Source organism: Apaloderma vittatum, unplaced genomic scaffold (genome assembly GCF_000703405.1).
Source record: "Apaloderma vittatum isolate BGI_N311 unplaced genomic scaffold, ASM70340v1 scaffold740, whole genome shotgun sequence".
Taxonomy (NCBI): domain Eukaryota; kingdom Metazoa; phylum Chordata; class Aves; order Trogoniformes; family Trogonidae; genus Apaloderma; species Apaloderma vittatum.
In genome coordinates this window covers 39,634-50,997 of record NW_009693754.1, presented here as the reverse complement: position 1 = coordinate 50,997, position 11,364 = coordinate 39,634, and the positions used below count along the sequence as shown (strand labels likewise).

General features: G+C 40.4%; 1 protein-coding gene across 1 annotated transcript; it reads left to right on the top strand.

Annotated features, from left to right (window-relative positions):
- Positions 1–1,410: 1,410 nt before the first annotated feature.
- LOC104269578 lies at positions 1,411–10,039 on the top strand. Its single transcript, XM_009864522.1, has 2 exons — positions 1,411–1,481; positions 9,342–10,039. Exons 1-2 carry the CDS (start codon positions 1,465–1,467, stop codon positions 9,625–9,627), a joined length of 303 nt encoding a protein of 100 aa, XP_009862824.1. The 5' UTR covers positions 1,411–1,464; the 3' UTR covers positions 9,628–10,039.
- Positions 10,040–11,364: the final 1,325 nt, after the last annotated feature.

Here is an 11,364-nt window from a genome sequence, read left to right as displayed (position 1 = left end):
TCGTAACCTAAATGGTAATAAACCACTCCATGAGATGTTTAGAGCCCAGCAGTATCTTGTCAGATCTTCACATGGACCTGCTGTGTAAATTGCTTGGTTTTCTTCTCAGACCTGCTTCTGCTATTAGATGATGACTCTTGACTGGATGCATTCCTGTGTGACCTGCTGTAGGTGATCCTTCTCTGGTAGGAGGGTTGGTCTAGATCATCTTCAGAGGTCCCTTCCAACCTCTAACATCCTGTGATTCTGTGATTCCTTAAAGTTTGGGTCAAAGTCTGTTGGCAGTTGCTTTTTTCTGCACAGGTCACACACACACTTGTACTGTCAGGATGATGACTATGTTGCTCGTGTAGTCCAAATGCCAGCAACCATTCTGGAACATCATAGCTAGGAGAGCTAAACAGTAAATGCCTCTTTAGTACCTCCTACCTTCGGTTCCTCAAACCTTCAGTCTTACCCATGTCAGCGTTGTTAAATGCTTAGCTTCATACGCCGGGTATTACAGCCTGGTGCATAGCTTTCCTTTTCTGTCTTGCAGTTAATTTTTGGTTGACATATATGGTTGCTTGCAGTTAACTAATCAAATTGTTAGTGTATGCATTTCATTTGTATGATAAATGGCTTACATTATCTGTTCACTGGTTTTCCCATTAACTTCAACCACATACTGTAGAGCAGTTACTTAAGTTTTATTTGAGATTGAAATTAATTCATAAAGAGAACAGAAAGACTGACATTGCAGGAGTTATCTACAATTTGCATAAGTTATACTCTCCAATGACTTTTTATGCGAGCATAGTTATTTAATTGCATTAGCGTTAGTCTGGCCAGTTTGTTCTAGAAAATGCTGCTAATGTAAAGGTTGGTCATTTGGGATGGTGGTGAATTATAGTCACGAAGATGAGCTTTTTTCTTTCACTGTTACACAAAGATAGTGCAGTTTGACAGCTGGTGTTTGCAGTGATTTTCTACTGCCATCTGACTGCTTACTATTTCACTGTTGTTGTTTAACTGTGTTCAAAATAGACCTGCTGTGGTTTAGAAACTTTAGGAAGAACCTAACTGAAGTAGCAGCAGGGAAGAGCATTCCTAAGGTGAAGCCACAGGGGCTGTGGTTTTTGGTGTGGTACATCAGTTTTTGCACACTTTATTTCTGCTCCTCAATTAGTATTGCAATTGTTGTGTTTGCAGCAGCTCTAATTGCTTTTGATATGTCAAAATGTTTCTTTTCATCTTGGTGCAGAGGAATCTGAATTATCTTAATAAGAAAGTCAAGATGATTTTGGTAGTCTCTTTATTGCTTAATTCATTGCTATGTAGAAGCTCTTCACTTGATTTACGTAAGTGCATAAAGTGAGTAATTCTTGTGTTCTACAGTGGTAACTTTTTCTTTTCTTCATATTTAGGAAGGCTGTGGAAGAGTTACTTAAAGAGGCAAAACGTGGGAGAACCAGAGCTGAAACAATGGGAGCTATGGGTTGGTAAGTTGTGCCAAGAGGAAATGAATGCTATGACTGATGCTAGAATAAATTTCACGTTTAATGTATGACAGAAGTCTATACTTTTTTCATCTTAATATGTTTAAATGTTTAACATGTTTAAATAATTTATCTTCATCCAGGTATTAATATATCTTGGCAAAAATTTGAGTCCAGATAAGAAAGAAGTTCAAGTAAATTCTGCCTGCATGAAATTGTTTGACTGAATGTGTTGAAGTCAAAGCAATTGGAAAACTGGGAGTAGCTTCTGTAATATCATTTCCTTATAATAGATGGAATTGCAAAGTTTGGATTGGAGCGTCTTGAGTCTTTTTTAAATACTACGTAGCTTCAGTGTACGTGTACTTACATACTGGCCACATTACAGGGTTAGGTTCTGTTTAAGTTAGAAGAATTCATAGCCTGACAAAGAAACTTAAACCCTTGAAACAATTAAAATAGTAAATGATCCTCTAGTAGAGAATTCATGTGTAAATTGCTGCGAAAAATGAACTCAAAAATATAATCCAGTTTTGGAAAAAGGTATTTTTAAATACTAGAAAAACTCACTAAAACACAGGGGATAATTTATATAGCAAGTGGGAAAATAAACACAGAATTTAAGTCTGAAGTGAAATAAATTCTTCGATGCCATATTTCAGTTTTTACAGCCAGATTATCATGGAATATAATGCATGTAATTGTAGTTAAAGTAGTAATGACATACTGAGAAGAGTCGTTCATCTTAAAATAGTGTGTATGACTTTGATAAGAAGCTGTTGGATCTAGAATGTTCACACAAGTAGTGCACGAGTTGACTGGGTCAAACTCATTTGTAGATAAGGTTTGGCTTCTTCCACCAACAATAATAAAAGATAAGCCTGCAATGTTAATGAAGTTTCCTTGACTATGTGTGTTTTAATAGCTCTGAAGAGATTAAAATACTGTCTTGCTGGGGAAAAAAAAAAGTTAATCTTTCATATTTTCTAAACAAATTGTGGCTTTTTGTTGTATATTTTACCCAGTACTTCTGGTAGGTTTATACTCTCATGTTAAAATAGTTAGATTGATTTAAACCCCTTGGAGTAGTCATAGCTATATAGAGATACGGCACGCTTTTATCCCGTCAGCCTTGCCAAGTGGCCAGGTAAACCAGCGCAGGTTATTAGCACCTTGAAATGTTTCACGCATTCAATTACTGTGAATTCGATTACTGTTAATTTCAGGTACAGAGACTAAAGATTTCTCTTGGGAGTTAACTGAGTGTCCCTGTGCAACTTGATTGCTGCTTGTGCAGTCTGGAACGCCTGCCAGGAATGGGGTGGGACGTCTCCTCCTGGCTCTGGCTACTTCTTACTCCTTGTCTGTAAGAGGAGTGGTCCTGCTCAGCTGGCTGTGCTCATCAGCTCGGGGTAACATGCAGTTTGCTAAAACCTGATGCCCAAGACCTGCTGGAGGAGGGAACAGCTAAGGGCGACATGTTCTTCAGAACAGCTGCAGGTTCCACTAGAGTGAAATAGTGTTTAGTTAGGCCAGGGTTGTGTTAAAGGTGTAGGAGGGGAGGATTGTCAAGAAGGCTTCAGGAAGAGGAAGACTGTTGACATAGGGATTTGATGTGGTGACATCCTGAACTGAGGTATTCAAGTAAGGATCCTTTCAACTGCGGAGGGATGTGAGCATAGCTGTACTTGGTCAAACAAAGGATTCATCAGTGCAGTGCCCTGTCTTCATCAGTGGGTGATACCAGTGCTGAGGAAATGAAGAGAAGTACAAGAAAGTAGCAGTACTTCCTCCAGGTACTAGCCCAGCATCAGGCAGTCTGCAGCTCAGGATATCCTGCGCTCAGAGATGATTTTTTTTTTTTTGTATGACGCTTCTCCAGGGTCTCTGAATTTATCTTTAGAGAGACGGGTAGCAATCCCATTTGTCACAACTCTGCTGCCATGTGGTGTGACATAGGCTAGTGTACAGCTGGTGTATGTGGCTGTAAGGACGGTATAAAGGCTCCTGTAAGTCTTTGGTGTCTACTTCTGTAAGGGCAAGAGACAGAACAGCAGGTGGAAGCTGCCACAGCTCTCTTCCTTTCAGTATTTTTCATGCCCCATCGTGCAATTCTGGTCCTTCTGGCCCAACAACTAGGTATTATGTGTAAATGTGGGAGATAACTCATAAGATATTTGGAAGGCAGCTATGCTTAACTGAGTATCACACTCCAACAAAATGCCATCAGATGTAGCTGATGTTACAGTAAATCCTTCAGAGATTCAATCCAGGACTGGCAGGTAACCTTGCAGATGTAAACTACTGAAACGAAGGTAACTGCTGCTCTGAGCTCTATGGATAGCAAATGAGCAGAAAAGTTAATGAAAATGGAAGAGCATAACTGGTAGAAGCCAAGAGACAAGGCCGTTACCAACTTTCTAAAAGCACAATCTTAACAGGTAAAACGCAAAACCTTCCTTCCTTGCCAAACTCAAAATGCTTACAGGTGTGTTTCATGAGGACTTCTGGGATTTCCTCAGCCCTTTGTCAGAGGAGTCCTGGAGAAGAGATGCACAAACCCTGGAGCCATCTAGTGTAAGGCCACCAATCCTGCATTGGCACTGGATAGTTGAAGCAACTCGGCCTAAGAAGAAAAGATTTGTTCTGCCATCTGTCTTTGGGTAAGGAGAAGCAGAGGCTGCTACTGCTCGTACTTCGCTGATTCCAGTTTATGTCGCTCTCCAGCAGCTGTTGGATACTGGGAAATACATTCCTGAAGGCAGTGGCGTTTGACAGGAACTCGAAGGGAGGTGTGTGGGGAGGTGGCATTCCCGGGGAACTATGTTGTGCATACTATCACAAAAGAATAGTGTCTGCTGGTGAATGTTGATGGCAGCAAAACCTTAGCCAGAAGCCTCCAAATGGTGTTTTGGGATTGCTTTCACGTTCAACCCACTGTGCTGTTACTGTCCAGGGTGATTGGTTCTCCATAACTCAAATGCACTGTTTGAAGAAGTTCCCCAAGCACCCCTACCTAACTTTTTGTTGTTTCATCAAGTGAGAGGGATAGTGAGCTGTTGTTTGAGCCTAAATTGCAAACATCCAAGCTATCATAGCTGGCACATACAGAAAAAGTGTACCGAGCAGTCATCCTTTAGCCCACAGTCTGGTACAAACACTCAGCCTTGAAATATGGGATGGCATTGCTAGTATTTCTTCCAGTTTGGGAAAGTTTTGCCAGTGTTACATTGTCTCACAAGTCTGCTGTGGATGATAATTGGTGCTGCAACCTGCAGGAGTTAGATGGTGGTAGAAGAAGGGCATGCCCCAAACAGAGAGGTTGGTGGTGATATCAAGCAAGAGCTTATGCAGGAAGAGACATTATCTGAGTCTCTGAACATGGAAGAACTGTCAGTGTTGCCAGTGGGCTGTGTGAGCTCGTTTAGTTGGCCAAGAGTCTTAGCTCATTGGTCTCCTTGCTCTTAGGACTGCACAGATTGGCAGTATCTGGATCCCTGGCAAATTAATCCAAGAAGTACTGGATATTCCTATTTGTAGATCTGGCATTACTGACTCTTGAGTATTAACTTGTTCCTTGGATGTCCTCAAGATTCTTGATCCTGGCACTGCTGTGTTTCTAGTTCCTGCAGTTCTCCTTTTGTATACACTCTGTGGCCATAGGGATTCTTTTTGGGTGTATCCTGCGTCCTTATGCTACCCCATGATGTAGATCTTGCTGCAGATAATATCTAGTTTGAGTGTTAGCAGAGCTCATCACAAGGTAGAAAATGTGAGAGAGAAGGTCTTAATCCCAGAAATGTTGAGCAAAAGAGAGCAGATTCTGTGGCTGAGTCTCAGTGATGCTGGCACTTCTGATATGAGAGAAGACATCAGAGCAGCTGTCTGGAAGTCAACATTTGAGGGACCAGCTGGATCCAGGATCAGACGTCTCGGACAGATAGTGTAAGAACACTTGAAATGGTTAGATAAATTTAGCCTTAATTCATTAGAGAGTATTGGACACAAATGGAGTAAAGCTACAGGATATTTGGAGTTTTCCATGATGTGTCGAGGTAAAATCAAGCTAAAAGCCCAATTTTCCTTATGTGTTTTTCTTCATCCTATGTTACATAATTCATAAGCTTCCCTGTAGTGGTGGAATTAGGTCTCATTTTAAGGGATTGTTCTGCCTTAGTTGAGAAAGACAGTTAAAATGCCAGAAAAGCTAATGTGTGGAAAAGTTCCAGAGGCTTTTTTTTTTTTTCCTCCAGTGTTTAGGCCTGGTCTTCAAAGATGCTGGTGGCAAGTGAGCTACGGCTGAACTGAATGTAGTCTTCTCAGCTTACTTGAAAAGCTTACTTAAAATTAGATGTGGAAAACAGGATATTTTGCGGTGCTTTGTTCAGCTCTGCATTGTAAGAGCGGATGAAATTTCAAAAAAGAAAATAAATTTTGGAATAATTAAATTATTTTTAACCCTATTTTTTTTTGTAAAGCAGTCCTAAAATTGCTTTCATTCCTATAGATAGCTTTCTCTTCAATACCAGATCTGTTGGAATTACTGCAGAATAGAAAATAACGAAGATGAAGCCAAAGCATGTGAGGGCACCAGAGCTGTGAAATACTGTATCGCATCTCATCTTTGAATGGGTGTTGCATGACTGTGCAGAAACCCTGTGATGCGATTCCTCTGCACCTCCTTCGCTTAAATATGAAGAGGAGGAGAAACACGTTACAGGCAGAGATTGCAAAGTATTTTAAAATCTTGTGATCAGAGCACAGGTTCCTGTTCAAAGTCCTGCCAGCTCTGTCTAGCTGCCAAGTTGATACACAAAAGCTTGCAGCGTCCTCCCAGGCGTCGTCTTTCGTGAGATCCCCTGTGGAAGGTTAACAGCCCAGATTAGTCGGTTTGGCACAACAACCTCCAGCTGCTTTTTTGCATTGTTGTTTTTTTTTTTTTTTTGCCTTCTATCTGTAAAGTGCTTTTTATTTTCCACAGCAGTTTGCAAGTGATAGAAATGCACTTGTAAGTTCATCCATAAGGAATTTTGTTTCCTGGAAAGATGGGATTTACTCTCTACGCTGAGGCTGACTGTGCTGAACCTGTTTGATCTGTCCAGTTCCTCAGCAGAGAAAAGACTGCGGTGTGTGGCACTGCACTCTTGTGTCTTAAGTTGTCTGGTCTAGTCTAGAGGTGACATCCCTGCCCAAAACAGGGAGGTTGGACTAGGTGATCTCTAAGGTCCCTTCCAGCCTAGGCCATTCTATGATTCTATGAAAGTGGTGCCAGCACGTTTTACTGCTAAGAATTTGTACAGTACACTTCTGTGCTGAACGGCCCTGCTACACTTAAGGGCAGGTATTGTCTGGAAATTCTGTGTTATTGCACAGAAGTTGACTTAAAATGTCAAAAGTAGAGTTAAGATTTGACCTAGATACATAATAATGGATTTAATCCTTTTTTTTCTTGCTCAAAATGCAATGTTGACTCTGTGATTGCATAGTGGAAAGATTTTGGGGTCTGTGGGACCTATCTGTGCAGGGAGACAAGGTTCTGCCAGTGAGAGTAGCTTAGTTTAACATGGATTAGTTTATTTACTTTTCATGCAAAGCGAGAAGTGACCCCCTGCACTGAGTGAATGTGTTACTACAGAACGGGCGACTGTTTCATAGACAAGACTGCTCTAGAACGTGTGACTACTTGGGTCACATCTGCAGCTCTGCTTCAGGCATGCCATGCCTTGGTTTGGAACTTTAATGTTCTTTTAACATGTCTTTTAAAAAAAATAGAGAAAAAGCTTTTAAAATGTGTTCTGTGGCCCTGATCATTAGTCAGCAGTGTTGCATTCCACGTTGCACAGGGTGAGCTTGCCTCCCAGCCCGTCAGAACTTAAGTTGAGGACAAAGCTGTCATTGAATCGAGCATTGCAGGATCAGACCTAGAGCAAGCCAAAGGCTTCTCTTTGGGAAGCTCGATTTTTTCACTACTAAAAATGCTCTTGAAGATATCAGTGGGTTCACTTTCAATCTTCACCGTTCCGTATCTACCACAGATGTATGTAAGCAATATGGGCTTGTTTATGTGCATGTATAATGTAGCACATGCCATACATCTCATTTCTTTAAGGGCAGAATTTGCTATGTTGGAGTCTGAGGTCCATAAGACTAAGGACTGATAATTTCTCTTCAGTGCTGTAACTTACTGCTGCTCCATGAAAGCCCAGTGTCTCGCTTTTATCGCTGTATCATGGTGAGCTCCTGGCATCTCTTAGCTGACTCTGAAGCCTTGCACTTCTCATCCGTTTTCACTCTTAGTAAAGCTCAGGCAGCACTCGCAGTGCCAAAGAGAAATAAATACTTCAGCAAGGTGAATTTATTTAGGGCAGATTGCCTCATTCTTGTGCTATATATATTAGTGCCTAATCGATGCATTAGCTCTGAAGGAAAAGCAAGAGGAAGGAGACAAATGTGAAATAGTTATTGCAAGGTTGCAGCCTGGAGAAGGCTGCCTTCCTTGGGAGGAGGTGTTGAGGTATAACAGGTTGATGACATATAGAGGACTTAAATATTCGCTGTTTTGTGTTACGTCTTGAGTGTAACCTGTGCTATGGGCATACACAGGAAGTTTAGAAAACTCCAAAATTAGCTATGCTCTAGAAATGTGTCAGGAAATACCTCGTGCAAATAAAAACAGTGTGACTGTTTAATGTATACACCTAAAATGACTCTCTTAAAAGTTCTTTGAGGATTTAGGACAGGAATAGTTCTCAGTAATGCCTGGTAGGCAGACCTGAAGCAAAATGCCACAGTAAATGCCAAGCCCGGTTAAAAATGGTGAAGTATGCTAAATAACCAGATGTGATCTTTGTTACAATTTTCTTGTTCTGATACCTCTGATTATTCAGAGGTATGAAAGGTTTATAAATGGTCAGGGTATAGTTTCCACACTTAGTCAGAAATATTCAGAAAGAATAGATGATCTTAATGCTATGGTGTTAGGATTCATTGACTTCATAGTTGATTCAGTAAGTTTTACTCTCATCTATGACAGCTCTGCTTTTTTAGAGTAATCCCATAATTTCTCCATTAGCCTGCGGACACAAAAATGTTGTGAAGACAAACATCATGGTGGCTGCCACTATAAACAAAGTCTTCAGAGTGATTTCTGCTTACTGCAGAAATACATTCAAACTTGTTTTTTCTCATTCCATTCTTTAAGAGTTGATAAATTGAGAATAAGTAGAATACAGCCAATACTAACAAGATAAATGAAATGTACAGTACTTGTTTACTAGATAAATGATGTGCAAAGCTGTTAAACTGCAAGAGGAGAAAGTCAAAAACAATGGAATAAGGAGTTGGATGAGTATCCTTTCTGTTGAAAAAGATACAAAACATTTTGTTTAGTGGTTACGGATACAAGTTAAAATTGGTATGCCTCGTGTATATGTTTGGATTCTTTATGCAAGTGTACCTTTTACTTTCTGGATATCTCCATTAGATAATGCTGAATTTAGTAGATCATGATCATCTAAACCATTCTGATTTGACTTAGAATATGTTACTAAGTATTTAATTCCTGAATAGCTAAGTTAAGCACCGTCGACCTTTAAATGTATCGTCATTCCCTGCTTCCCCCTGCCTTGTGAAAATCATGTGGATTTTCACTGTGTTGAAATAAAATAATTTTAATCCTATAAAATGTAAGATAAGAGTGGAGGCAACCTTGAGCATATCTTTATGTACTGAGAGTTTACACTAGGTGGCATGCAAGGAAAGCCAAAAGCACAAACCTGTCTTAAAATTATTGAAGTTAAAATCTCAGACTTGCTTCAGGATGTTTTCGTCATGTCCTTTGATTACTTTTAAATGTCTTTACAGGTTGAAATGTCCTCTGGCTGGTACAAATAAAAGATTTCTTCTTAATACCATCAAAAATACGTTACCGTCTCAAAAAGAACAAGACCAGGAACGCGAGCAAAAGGAAGACAGTAAGGAGCCTGAGCCAAACAAAAGCAGGAAAGAAGAAAAACCAAAGAAACGCAGAATTCACCCATATACACCCAGCTTTCAGTCCAGAAGGAGAGTCAGCTACTCTCCTCCAAGGCACCGAAGCAGGAACCAGCACACAAAGGATAAGCATGAAAAGCTGTCAGGCAAACGATGAGGAGGAGGGTGACGGCTACGTGTTGTGACAAGCCGGGAATGTCGTTAAGTGTCAGGCTGCAGGGATGTCTCAGTTTTTCAGGAGAAGATGCTGTTCAGAATTGAATTTTGAACTGGGTTGCTTGTGTGAGATGTAACCTTGAGGTAGCTTCAGAAAACTTTTCTTTGGGACCTTTAAGAGAAAAGCAAAGTGTGGCATAAATCTTTCAGTAGTTTTAGGACAGACATTCCTTTTCCTTTGCTCCATTCCTCTCTCCCCTTCTGACTAAGCTTAGGGTCTTGGTGATGGAGCGTGATGTGTGTCACTGTCCAATACAACTCGATTAGTTGTGTCATTCTTTTGGAAATAAATTTAAATTAGTTATTTATTTTGTAAAGTTGGCAGAACTTCTTTGCTGCTAACCAATAAAGAAGTTTTGCGTGTTTGGGTTGGGTTAGTTTAGTTTTAGAGAATCTAGAAGAAAGGGAAGCTGTTCAGTGCCTGGCCAAGGACGTACATTTTATATAGAATATGAGAGTTCACTTTCTTCAGTATAAAAAGAATTTATTTAAAATGGGCAATGCTGGTTTTGCTTTCCGGGAGGAACTACCAGGAAATACTGATTTTGCTTGTTATTGTATATTCACAAACCTGTCATAGATAATAATATTAAATATTGCCCCTAAAAAGCCATAACTGCAATAATTGTCTCTGTTTAGACTTCCCTCTGTCAGGAAGTAGTTTGAACAGTCTGTTGTCATGGTGCTTTCAAAACAAACTTTGAAGACAAAATTATTGTGTTCTCTGTCCACTGCTAGGAAGTTTTCAAGTAAATATGTAATACTAGAAATGCAGAGATGATACTTAAAAACAGTCAAATGCTCACTCTCCAAGCCTGTGTGACAGTTCTGTAGTGGTACAGTTCCTAAACTTGTGACTTGGATCACTTACAATACACATCGGCATATTCTCCATCTCCTTTCTGTTTGTGTTACAATAACAAACTTCTGTGTGAAATATTTTGTATTTCAGTATTCTCGGAAATAATTGTTTTGAACGTAGGTTTCCAGTTTTAAGCGTGTTGTCAATAAAACTGAAAGTGTTCATTACGTGCTTTGTGGAATTACTGCTTTTAAATGTGGTTTGTTTGGTTTTTTTAACTGGCCTGGGCTTCTCTCCTCTAAGGGAAAAGAGGACCAGCACTTCGTGGTCCTTCAGTGTTATGTCAGGGCAAGAGTGCCACCTATAGGCTTGTCTATACCTTGTCTTCCTATACTTCACTGTCTCTCTTGGAAAGATGATGTTAGTGAGGAGATGGGGAGACCAAAGTGGAGATCCGCTGTGGCTGAATTGTGATGTGTGAGTTTGGAGTTACTCTTCTGAGTAATGGGAAGGTAGTTAAGCAGGCGTTGAGCCCACTGGTGCCTGCCAGGGTCAGTGAATCCAACAAGGTGAGATAATTTTACATTTGCACTGAGGCATTGTGGATAGTTTATTTCCCTGCAGGAACTGTAGCACCAGAATAGAAGTTTCAGCCTTTCGGAAGATATCTGACAATTTAACTGGGATCAATGAAAAAGTAGTGTCATTGGATGCACTCAGTGAGGGTGGTGAAATATGGGAACAGGTGGCCCAGAGAGCTGGTGGAGGCTCCATCCCTGGAGATATTCAAGGTCAGGCTTGAGCAACCTGAGCTCTGAGCAACCTGATCTACTCAGAGATGTCCCTGCTCACTGCAAGGGGGGTTTGAACTAAATG